This window comes from Malus sylvestris, chromosome 5 (assembly GCF_916048215.2).
Source record: "Malus sylvestris chromosome 5, drMalSylv7.2, whole genome shotgun sequence".
NCBI lineage: Eukaryota > Viridiplantae > Streptophyta > Magnoliopsida > Rosales > Rosaceae > Malus > Malus sylvestris.
Window position 1 is genome coordinate 16,778,188 of NC_062264.1, and position 13,031 is coordinate 16,791,218.

General features: G+C 41.4%; 2 protein-coding genes across 2 annotated transcripts; both read left to right on the forward strand.

Moving 5' to 3' along the window:
- The first annotated feature begins 4,739 nt into the window (after positions 1 to 4,739).
- LOC126622589 (uncharacterized) lies at positions 4,740 to 5,282 on the forward strand. Its single transcript, XM_050291363.1, has one exon. It carries the CDS (start codon positions 4,740 to 4,742, stop codon positions 5,280 to 5,282), a length of 543 nt encoding a protein of 180 aa, XP_050147320.1.
- A 788-nt stretch (positions 5,283 to 6,070) lies between these two features.
- Positions 6,071 to 12,802, forward strand: LOC126622590 (uncharacterized). The gene is made up of 7 exons (XM_050291365.1): positions 6,071 to 6,892; positions 6,956 to 7,288; positions 7,493 to 7,726; positions 7,826 to 8,021; positions 8,073 to 8,457; positions 8,675 to 8,766; positions 12,258 to 12,802. Exons 1-7 carry the CDS (start codon positions 6,071 to 6,073, stop codon positions 12,800 to 12,802), a joined length of 2,607 nt encoding a protein of 868 aa, XP_050147322.1.
- The last annotated feature ends 229 nt before the right edge of the window (positions 12,803 to 13,031 follow it).

Sequence of the window (13,031 nt, forward strand, 5' to 3'; positions counted from 1 at the left end):
TATTGAGATTACTCATAATCTAATACAACATGATCTTACAAAAAATCAAAGATGGATCAACATTTCACCAAGGAAAAATTGGATGTTGGAGCTATTGCTTTTCCGTTTATGGGATTTGATCATCAACTCGATGATGTGCTCACTAAGGTTGTGTCTAGTAGTGTGTTTCCAACTCGTTTAACAAGTTGGGCATGCTTGATATCTTCGCTCCAACTTGATAGGAAGTGTTAAGAGTTACACACACACGGGCGCACACACACACACACATATTAGTTAAAGGTAAATAGTAGTCTTGTCCTATATCGACAAAGTGCATATGTAATTGTTGATTCTAAAAACTACCAAACCTACGTGGCGCGCAAGCCGAGTAATTAATAAACTAACTACGTCCTATAGTTATGTGCGGGGCGTGCCAACTCGTCGACTGAGCTCGGTCGGGGAGTAAAATGTGTTGATGTTACATTAAGCACGCTCCTAACTTCTTGGTCTTATGATTGCAGTCGAGGAAGGAACACGTCTTAGCCTTCGAGTTCTAAAGTCTGAAGACAAGGTTGATAGTTCAATATCAGATTCGGCTTTTAATGTGCCGAATGTAGTAACCTGGTAACAACCTCACTTCGCCGAGAAGGCTAATGGGATGACCTCTACCAACAAGGACTTAAAAATCCTTGTCGACCGAGACTTGGATAGGTAATCAATCGGTCGAGAAGCAGTGTTGTTTATCCAAACTGAAGGTGCTCCTTAATCGACTGATTATACGGCTCCAATGATGTTTATCCAAACTGAAGATATTGCTAGTTGCCTTTACAATGCTGTTTATCCAAACTGAAGATGTGTCGGCGGGAAAAAGAAAATAAAAACCTCAAGGTTGTTGAGAGGTTTCGCGTAGAGTGAGAGTTTGTGTGTTGAATTGGAAGGGGCTTCAATGATGCACACCTTCTCTATTTATAACAATAAACTCTCTCATGGCCGAGCTAGAACCACACTCGAATTAGGACTCCTTAACTTAATCTAACTAGGACTCAGCCAATTCTAATTCAACTAGGACTTTGAACCCACCTTTTAAATGAGCCAAATTCATCTTCCAAGTCCCAGCATCCCTAGGACTCTTTATCATACTATGTCTCGACTTCACCTTTATTCAAAATAATCCTCTTCGTATCAGGATTCGACCAACCTTGATAGGGCCGGTCTATGACAAGATTCTAAACACACCTTTGGACTGAGCATATTTCTGAGCTCGGCCCAAAATAACATTTTGGGTCCAAACATTGCCCCCTCGCTTCTAAGGTCTTCGACCTAGAAAACACCTGGCCGAACCTCGACCTTGAAGAAGTGAAATCAAACCCTTAGTATATCATTGAAAAACAACGAAAAGTCTCGATATTCCATCCACTCAGATGCAGATCTTAATTTTGTGAGATGCCCTACCATGTGGCAATTCCTCAGCTTACTCATCTTCCTTTAATAATGACCCTCGAAACGTGTGACCAACGAAACGTCTCTTCTCCATTAAATCTGCCATCACACGCAAACAGGCATCCTTAAACCAAGAAATCTTCGGTCATTTCACCTAGATTTTTTGACTACCCATCATGATTATCAGATTCACTAGTCGATTTTACCCCCTATTTAAAAATCAAACGGTTGATCTTCTGCCCATAATGCCTATAAATACCCGACTCTTCTTCATTCATATTTTACATTTTCCGAACTCTTGAATCTCTTGCCATTTGTTCTCATAACCCAGAGAATCTCAAACCTAGAAAATCCCTTGATTCCAACACCTTTATTACCAAGCTTTCTAAGGAGTGCACCAAGTGCAAGGACTTCATCAACCGAAGTGTTATCAAATGCTACCCACCAAATCTTGGGACCACTTTTCAAAGATGTTGTCCCAAAGGCCATCACCGAAATGCTCAAGGTTCACTGATTATAACCCTTGCTCCAAGGGTATGATTGGTTGAGGTGGGAATTGGCCAGGCCTCAAGGAGCTTGGCCCTTGACCCCTACATCCTGAGTAGCTTGGGTTGAACGAATGGAAAAATTCTTCAGCACAGAGTGGAAAACTCTTGACATTTATGATGATATCAAGCTCTCAACTATTGAGATTGTAATGGACCAGGAACTTCTCACGGCAACCTTGAGTTTTTGGTGCTCAGCCACCAACACAACAGTACTCCCCATCGACCTTATTGGCTCAACCGTGCTCAACATATCGGCCGTCCTTAGCACTTTTCCATCTAGTTTTCCAGTTAATACCATTCTTTTTGGGTATCAATTCGACTTAGACCTTAAATCTTTATTCGACGAGTGTGTCGTCGAGGCCCTAAAGAAGAAAGACCAAGAACCCTCAAAAGAAGAAGTCCAAAAGCTGCACAAGAACTTCTTCAACTACAACACTCTCATCCACCACTTTGTTGGTCGAGGGGAGGAAAACCTTTGGAAAGGGGAACATGAATCCTTCCTATTCGACTTATACAACAAATTTATTGTTTGTACCAAGTCAAATAAATGTTTGATCGAAAATAAGCCAGTGGACGTGTTACACCCTACCCCCATTTTATTTAAAAATGGTTTTTAGTTTTTAATTGGTGAGCCCAAGGGGCCCACCCTTGATTTTTTTTGTTCCCCCGAGTCTCTTATCTCTTCCATCTCAGTCCTCTTTTTCTTCCCTTTCCTTGTGCCCTCTCTCTACACTTTCTTTTATCTCTCCAGCGCCGAAAAGGAAACCACCACCACCCATTCTATTTTCAACCAAACCAAAAACCCAAAAATCTAAACCTCAAACCTTTGGGACATGGCGAATCATGGCGAATCCACCTGTAGCCTTGCAGGTGTCATCAAAGCACCTCTATATGCTCTGCCATTAACGCAGAGAGCTTGAGCTCTCTCAAACTCCATCTCAGGTATGGTTTAATCCCTCTCTTGATTAGTGTGGGTTATAATCTGGCCTATGATGCGTGTTTATATAAAAAAATATAAGGGTTTAAACCCTGTTTTGAATATGTGCATGCATGTTCGGTTCCGAAGATGAACTCTGGCGAGTTCATGGGTGTGTGTTATGCAGTGTTCGTGGGTGTGTGCTATGCAATGTTCATGGGTGTGTAAGGTGCCGTAAGTGTGGGTGTATGTTGTGTTGTGTATGTATGTGTGTGTTGTACGTGTGTGTATGTGTTGTGCATGTGTGTGTTCATGTGTTGTGCATGTGTGAGTGTGTGTGGTGCCCGTGTGTATATGTGTGTTGTGCCGTGCGTGCGTGTGGGTGTGTGAGTGTATTGTGTGTGCGTATATGTGTGTGCATGTGTGTTGTGCATGCATGCATACATGTGTGTGTGTGTGCGTGCTAGCGTGTGTGTGTGTGTTTTGTGGGTTTAGGCTGAAGCCCAAACTACCCCATTTGTTCCTAACTATTCAAACCCAAAACCCAATAGGTCATAACCTTATTTAACCTAAACCTAAACCCTAATCCGGATCCAAACCTAAGACCCATTTCCATTTCTTGAAATTCTATAGTTGGGTAGTTTGATAAATTGTACATTTTTGTTCTAAGGTGAAGTTGCTAGTGGGGATTTCCTTAATCATTTTCCGCACAACTCTGCTGCTACGGAGTATCTGTGAGTGGACCCCTTCTAAAATTTGCATAATTTTATAGTTTATTTGCATAAATGAAATGCATGCCTTAAGAGTTTATGAACTGATTTTATGTGAAGCATGTTTATTGAAATGTTGTTTATCGTCTCGTTTTTTGTGAGGAATTAATTGTTGGCCTATATTGAGCTATATTTTAATATATCGTATTTTTCTATAAAAACCATGAACTGGTAGACTATCTGATGGATGACGATAGGATGCTAGAACATGTTTTAGAAACCCTTATTTATAATATAGACGATGGATGACTTTATACTATAAAGTGGTTATTTATGAGAGGCGTAACTATTTATGCGTACCTAGTGGACACTATGTCGCCTAGGACGAGGATCTGGTGTTGGTAGATAGGCCGAGAGAAATAATCCCTAGCTACGGGCTGAGGGACATGGAGCAGGCATTGGGCCTGGAGTTGGTAAGAGACCACGGTGCTGGCATAGGGCCTAGAGTTATATTTATTCAGTGATCTTACTAGCAGTACATCGCGCTACGAGACGATATGTGAGATGTTTAATATTTTGTTTTCCATGATATGTCTTTTGAGATATTTTTGGCATGCTAGGGTTTTCAATAAACTAATCACTTATTATGCTAGTAGTTTTCTTTATATAAACTATGAGGGTTAGTATCTTGATAACTGTTTTATTATTATTGTATATATGAACTTGGTCCACTCACCTTTGTTTTGCACCCCCATTCAGGTTTTAGAAACGAGGACTATGACAATGTACGAGGCATTCCCCTACCATTAGCAGTCTATCACTCACTTGTGTGATATCTTGTAATGATCTTTCCTTTTGTGATCTTGAATTAGGATGTTTTCTGTGCACTCTAAACATTTCCTTAAACTTTGTTTATTACCTTTAGATTCTAATGATTATTCATGCTTATTTCCTCCTAATCATTACTCTTGTATTCAATAAATGGCTTTCGTCACCATCAGGTGTTGACCAGCACGTGCCTATCTTGGTATTCGGGGAATATCGAGGTGGGGACATGTCAGATTGGTATCAGAGCATGGTTAGGGTTTCTTTCCACCAATTTGGTAAATTTCAGCCTTTCTAAATCTTGTTGTCCTTGTCAGAATCATGGCTAATCCTGGTGGGAATGTGCCTCAACAACCTTGTTCTTCTATAATTGGGGGAATCCAACAGTTTACCTCTGCATTAATGAATGTTCTTTCGGGTCATAGGTTGAATTGGACGTATATTGAAATCGTTAGAAGTCATGAAGTTACTGAGTTGAAATCTGTGGGAAATTGTGAAGAGGTTAAGCAGTGGTTAGAGAAAATGGAAGATACTCTGGAGGCTATAAAGTGTCCACTAAATGAGTGGGCAAACACTGTAACTTTTTTCATTAAGGGTGATGCTAGGAGTTGGTGGAAATCAATGAAGGAATCTTGTCCACCTGGTTCTTGGATGACATGGTCTGCCTTCAGGAAATGTTTTATTACTTACTTTCTAAGCCCCAGTTACAGATTGAGGAAGAGGCATGAATATTTAGAGTTTCGACAGGGTGACCTCAGCATCACAGAATTTGACAGTACCTTCAGGCGCTTGGCTAAGTATCATGATGGGACTTATGATAATCCACAAGCGCAGATAGATCAGGCGATGCTTGCACTGAACTAAGAGTATTGTACACTAGTAGCTGCTCAGAAACCCATAACTTATGAAGAAGTAATCGAGATAAGTCTGAGTATAGAACAGTCTAAGTGGGATACAGAGATGCAGGATCAACCTCAGATTTGGAGCCAGTCCTAGAGACATAATAGATAGCGGAATCAAAATCAGAGGAGTCGGAATTTCTGATCACGGAGTACCAGAAAATCTGTGGGCCACTCCAATTCTGTAGGTCCCAAACATTTTTTTCCTTTAAACGACCAGGTCGGGGTTCAGGGTCGTCCAATGAAAGCTCAGGCAACGAGTCGGCGAGACGATATTTCAGTCATTGCACTTCGAGTTATCTGGTCTGTAATCAATGTGGGTTACGTCATCGAGGGAGTTGTGGGATAACTGCTGTATTTTGTCATATGTGCGGTGGCACTGGGCATTTTGTTCGTGATTGTCCTTCAGCGCCACCACATGGTGATTTTGCCTCTAGCTCAGGCTACAATGGATATCAGATAGTTCAAAATTTTGGTGCTCGACAGAACTATGATAGCAGTGGCAATAGTAGTCGGAGTTATGGTAGCGGTACTAATCAGAACTACGGGTGTAACAAAGGTCTACAGTTTGGTGGCAGAGGTAGCCAAAGTTTTAGAGGAAATGACAACCGGAATGCTCAATTTTTGACCTAGCAGTAAGCTAGAACATCTTCTGGTAATAGTAATAAAGGGAATAGAGCAAGACGTGGTTCTAGAGGTCGTGGCGGTTGGAACAATAATGTGGGATATCAGGTTCATGGACGTATGAACGCCATGACTCAACAGAAGGTTGATCAGGATCCTCGAGTTATCACCAGTATGTTACTTGTCTGTAATACTTGGGCTAGAGTTTTAATTGATCGGGGTGCTACACAGTCTTTTGTTTCTTCATCTTTTGCTCGGGTTATACCTTCTCAACCTCAGCCACTAGTTTTTGATATGCTAATTCAAATGATAAGTGGTGAATTGTTTTGTGCTCAATGGCAATATCGGAATTGTCCAGTTATTGTTGAAGGGGAAAACTTAGAGATTGACTTAATTCCTTTCAAACTGGCGGAGTTTGATGTCATTCTGGGAATGGATTGGTTATCTAAGCACCAAGAGAATGTTGCATGTTGGGAGAAAATTATGACGTTCAATCGACCAGGACTTCCATCAGTTACATTTATGGGTGAACGACGTGTCCTCCCCAATAGTATTATTTCTGCCATTCGAGCAACTAGGTTGTTGAATAAGGGTTGTGTAGGGCTTTTAGCCCACGTAGTTGTGAATGATGAACCTTCTTTACATCCAGAAGAGGTGCCAGTTGTAAGGAACTTCATCGATGTGTTTCCTGATGATTTACTGGGGTTGCCACTTGCGAGGGCAATTGAGTTTACTATCGATTTACTCCCAGGTACAAATTCTATTTCCTTGGCACCTTATCGAATGGCGCCAGCGGAGTTGAAAGAATTGAAGATCCAACTCCAGGAATTGGTAGACAAAGGTTACATCCAGCCGAGTACATCCTCGTGGGGAGCTCCTATTCTTTTTATTAGAAAGAAGGATAGATCAATGAGCCTTTGTATCGATTATAGGCAACTGAATCAGGTGATGGTAAAGAATCGTTACCCTCTGCCTTGGATCGATGATTTGTTTGATTAATTGAAAGGTGCTCAGGTATTTTCCAAAATTGATCTTCGATCGGGTTACCATCAATTGAGGATTTGCGAGGATGATGTCCCGAAAATTGCTTTCCGTACGAGGTATGGGCATTATGAATTTCGTGTCATGCCTTTCGGATTAACAAATGCACCTGCAACGTTCATGAATTTGATGAACAGAGTCTTTAGACCATATCTGGTTTGGTTTGTGATTGTGTTCATTGATGACATTCTAGTTTATTTTAGAAGTGTTAATAAGCACAAGAAGCATTTGAGACTAATGCTAGAACAGCTAAGGGATAACCAGCTTTATGCCAAGTTCAGTAAGTGCCAGTTTTGGTTAACTCAGGTTGGTTTTCTTGGACACATGGTTTCTGCTGAAAGAATTAGTGTGGATCCCCAAAAGTTGTCAATAGTGTCTAACTAGGAACAATCGATTAATGTCACCGAAGTAAGAAGTTTTCTGGGTTTGGCAGGGTATTATCGAAGCTTTATTTATATTTTTTTTGCAATTGCTCTACCTCTTACTAAATTAACTTGTAAAGGTGTCCAGTTTATGTGGGATGAAAATTGTGAACAAAGTTTTCAGGAGCTTAAGCGACGTCTCACTCAGGCCCCTGTTCTTGCTCTTCTAGATTACAGTGGTGAATTTGAGGTGTATACTGATGCTTCTCTATCAGATTTTGGGTGTGTACTGATGCAACATGGAAAAGTTATCGCCTATGCTTCCAGACAACTCATAACCCATGAAAGAAATTATCCTACTCATGATTTAGAGTTAGGAGCAGTGATTTTTGCTTTGAAGATTTGAAGGCACTACATATATGGAGAGAAATGTCCTATTTTTTACGGATCATAAGAGTCTTAAGTATGTGTTCACACGAAGGAGATGAATTTGAGACAAAGAATGTGGATGGAGCTTATCAGTGATTATGACTGTTCGATCGAGTACCATCCTGGGCATGCTAATGCCATGACTGATGCTCTTAGTCAGAAACATCACGAGCAGCTTGCATCACTTCAAGCTGTACACGTTCCATTACTATTTTCTCTTCGGGAAACTGGTGTTAATTTGGAACCAGGTGAGCACGGAGCTTGGCTAGCACATTTTTAGATTAGACCTATCTTTGTAGACATGGTCAGAGAAGCTCAGGAACTTGATCCGGAATGCGCCGAATTAAAGGAACAAGTGTTGAACGGGGAGAATGAGAAATTTGTCATCCGTAAGGACGGAGCGTTATTGAAAAGGAACCGTTTGTTCGTGCCTAAAGATAATGAAGCTGTTAAAAAAGAAATTTTGGATGAGGCTCATACTTCAGCTTATGCTATGCATCCAGGAAGTACTAAATTGTATTGGACCATTTATCCTTTCTATTACTGGGAAGGGATGAAACAGGACGTAGCAAAGTATGTGAGTAGATGTTTAATCTGTCAACAAGTTAAAACAGACAAACAAAGACCTGGGGGACTATGCAGAATCTTTCAATACCACTTTGGACTGCCTAGAACACCGTCAAGGTATGATGGTATTTGGGTAATTCTCGATGAGTTTACCAAGACCGCTCATTTCTTACCAGTTCAAAGACCTATTCATTGGAGAAATTGGCGAAATTATTCGTCGATAATATTGTTCGTCTTCATGGTGTACCCATCTCCATTATGTCAGACAGAGATCATTTACTTCCAGGTTTTGGAAAACCTTTAATGCCGCTATGGGTACTCAATTACTGTTCAGCACTGCTTATCATCCACAAACTGATGGTCAGTCCGAGCAGACGATTCAGACTTTAGAGGACATGTTGAGAATGTCGGTGTTACAGTGGAAAGGTAGCTGGGATAACTATTTACCATTGGTGGAGTTTGCTTACAATAATAGATATCACTCGAGTATTGGTATGGCGCCTTTTGAAGCATTTTACAGAAATGCGTGTAGGACGCCATTATGTTAGACAGAAGCATGAGAAAGGTCGTTGGTGGCACCAGAGATTGTGGATACCACCAACGCTAATATCCAACTAATTAAGGTGAATTTGAAAGCAGCATATGACCGACAGAAAAGCATTGCGGACAAACACTTCAAGGATCGTGAGTTTACAGTGGGCAACTTTGTATTCTTGAAGTTGTCTCCCTGGAAGGGTGTTGTTCATTTTGGTAAGCAAGGAAAACTGAGTCCTCGTTACGTCGGTCCTTATCTGAGAGAATTGGTGTAATTGCTTATAGGTTGGAGCTACCACCGGAGTTGTCACTGATCCATAATGTTTTCCATGTTTCCATGCTTCGAAAATATGTACCAGATCCCTCTCATATCATCCAGTTATAGCCATTGGAAGTAAATCCAGATGCTAGCTATATAAAAGAACCAATGGCTCTCCTTGACAAACAGGATAAGGTGTTGCAGAACAAAGTTATGCCTTTGATGAAGGTACTATGAAGGAACCATGCAATTGAAGAAGCTACTTGGGAAACAGAGGAATCAATGCGGAACTAATATTCCTTTCTTTTCGTGTAAATTCGCAATTTCGAGGAAGAAACTTCTGTAAGGGGGTAGATTGTTACACCTTACCCCCATTTTATTTAAAAATGGTTTTTAGTTTTTAATTGGTGAGCCCAAGGGGCCCACCCCTGTTTTTTTTGTTCCCTCTGAGTCTCTTATATCTTCCCTCTTAGTCATCTCTTTCTTCCCTTTCCCTGTCCGCTCTCTCTTTACACTCTCTTTTATCCCTCCAACGCCAAGAAGGAAACCACCACCACCCACTCCATTTTCAACCAAACTAAAACCCAAAAATCTGAACCTCAAACCTTTGGGACATGGCAAATCCACCTGCAGCTTTGCATGTGTCATCAAAGCACCTCTATATGCTCTGCCATTAACACAGAGAGCTTGAGCTCTCTCAAACTCCATCTCATGTATGGTTTAATCCCTCTCTTGATTAGCGGGGGTTATAATCTGGTCTGCGATGCATGTTTATGTCAAAAATCTAAAGGTTTAAATCCTGTTTTGAATATGTGCATGCATGTCCGGTTCCAACGATGAACTCTGACGAGTTTGTGTGTGTGTGTTGTGCAGTGTTCATGGGTGTGTGTTATGCCGTGAATGTGGGTGTATGTTATGCCGTATATTTGTGTGTGTATTGTACATGTGTGTGTGTTATGCGTGTGTGTGTGTGTGTTGTGTGGGTTTAGGCTCAGGCCCAAACCACTTCTTTTGTTCCTAAATATTCAAACCCAAAACACAAGGTCCTAACCTTATTTAACCTAAACCTAAACCCTAATCCGGATCCAAACCTATGACCCATTTCCATTTCTTGAAATTCTATAATTGGGTAGTTTGATCAATTGTACATTTTTGTGCTTAGGTGAAATTGCTAGTGTTTCCGCACAACTATGCTGCTACGGAGTATCTGTGAGTGGACCCCTTCTAAAATTTGCATAATTTTATAGTTTATTTGCATAAATGAAATGCATGCCTTAAGAGTTTATGAATTGATTTTATGTGAATCATGTTTATTGAAATGTTGTTTATTGTCTCGTTTTTGGTGTGGAATTAATTGTTGGCCTATATTGAGCTATATTTTAATATATTGTATTTTCTACAAAATAACCATGAACTGGTAGACTATCTGATGGATGACGATAGGATGCTAGAACATGTTTTAAAAACCCCTATTTATAGTATAGACGATGGATGACTTTATACTATGAAGTGGTTATTTATGAGAGGCGTAACTATTTGTGCGTACCTAGTGGACACTATACTGCCTGGGGCGAGGATTTGGTGTTGGTTGATAAGTTGAGAGAAATAATCCCTAGCTACAGGCTGAGGTACATGGAGCAGGCATTGGGCCGGGAGTTGGTAATCTCTGGCTATGGGCGCAGAGACCACGGTGTTGGTATAGGGCCGGGAGTTATATTTATTCAGTGATCTTACTAGCAATACATCGCGCTACGAGACGATCTGTGAGATGTTTGATATTTTGTTTTCCACCATATGTCTTTTGAGATATTTTTGGCATGCTAGGGTTTTCGATAAACTTATCACTTATTATGCTAGTAGTTTTCTTTATATAAACTATGGGGCTTAGTATCTTGATAACTGTTTTATTATTATTTTATATATGAACTTGGTCCACTCACCTTTGTTTTGCGCCCCCATTCAAGTCTTAGAATTGAGGACTACGACACAATGTATGAGGCATTCCCTTACCAGTAGCAGTCTATCATTCACTTGTGTAATATCTTGTAATGATCTTTCCTTTTGTGATCTTGAATTAAGACGTTTTCTATGCACTCTAGACATGTCCTTAAACTTTGTTTATTACCTTTAGATTCTAATGATTATTCATGCTTATTTCCTCCTAATCATTACTCTTGTATTCAATAAATGGCTTTCGTAACCCTCAGGTATCGGCCAACACGTGCATATCTAGGTATTCGGGGAATAACGGGGTCGGAACGTGTCAAGCCGAAGCCCTGGCCAGTGGTCACACCTTAGCTCTTAGTTCGGTCATCCTTGCCAACCTCACGCACTGCCTAGCTGAAACGACCGTTGCCAAAATTGACCCGCACCAGAATGGCCCACTTTGGGTATTCCAATTCTGGCTGCAGGTCTACTTTACCAACTTGAGGCCAGAAATCCTTAGCTTCCAGTCCCTTGAAGCACTAAGTCTCCAATTAGCCTCTAGACCAGCTCCTCCTCACTCGGCCGACGAAGTTTTCAAATACTTCTTCGGCCCATAAGATCTTTGTCATGAAGAATTCTTGATCTATCATCATCAGGAGTACCCCTCTTCCATCAAGCTTCCATCTTTGGCATGGGATGAGACCGAAGACGCCAACCTTTGACAAAACTAGAGGGCGTTAGTGCTAACTCGCAACCTTCCTCTCGGTTATGATCATTGGCGCTCGATTTGGGAAGTCTACCACCCTCACTTTACCGTTCGGCAACTTGGCTTCCTCCAAGGCTGCCTTGTGCCTCTACTCACCTCCCAATCTCTTCTAAGTTGAGAACGTTTCTCTGGCTAGTTTGAGAGAGTGTGTAAAGAAAACGAGCGAGAATTTCAAGAGATGTGCTCGAAATTTAATCTTTGGCCGAACGTCCTTGCAACTCACAGCACTAGCACCTTTGCTGATTGGTGAGACGCATACATCCAAGAATTCTCTGGCACACCAGTCGAGGACGTTGTTAAAAAACTTTTCGGCAATCGTCCAAGGAAAGCTCCAGCCCCAAAATCCAAAGAAGTGGCCCAAGGTATAAGCCTTTTATTCATTTCTATTTCTATCTCAAAACTATCATCTTGACTTGAGTTTATTTTCAGCAGGTCGACACGGCCGCAACGGTTGCAGCCAAAAAGAAGCCTCATCCTCCAAAGAAGGCTGCAACTGTTCAAGCTCTCGTGACCTGTCCTACTCCAGTGGCAGCCACTACTGTGCCAGTCACACCGCAAACGGCCTTGCCCAGAGACAGGAATGGCTAGTAACATTGCCCCACCCTAAAAATGCATCAAAAAGAAGGCAAAGAAAGGGGGAGCGAGAGATTCTTATGATCTCAAGTCAAACCACTGGAGCAACTGCTCATATCATTTCTCACCCTCCTTCTGTCATCAACGCTTCGGCGAGAGGACTGCAAAATCCTCCCTTGGATCATGCGACTAAAGTTCACCTCACTTTTCCAGCCATGATCGAACTAGTTGTCACTCTATTGGTCGAGGGTCCTGCAGCTCCGGGGCCAGCCAATTCTCCTGTTATCGGTCCAATAGTTACTACCATGCGGGATGCGACCACTCTAGCCGAGAAATGCCTTCCCCCAAATCCAAAAAAGAAATCAATAATCGTTGTGGAAGAAGAATTACGACCATTTTGTTAGCAATTTTCCTCATCTACTTAATTGGATATCCCAATTAATGAACAACATTTTTCTGTCTAGGAGGACCACAGTGAATAACCTTTATTGGTAAAGTGCCCCTAATCGACCGAGATACCACCCACTATTCCTCAACCAGTAATCGAAATGGCTGGCCAAGTCAACCATTCTGCTGTCGAAACGGAAGCGACAGCAAAGACTCCGATTCATCCCCAAAATCAGAATCTCGGCA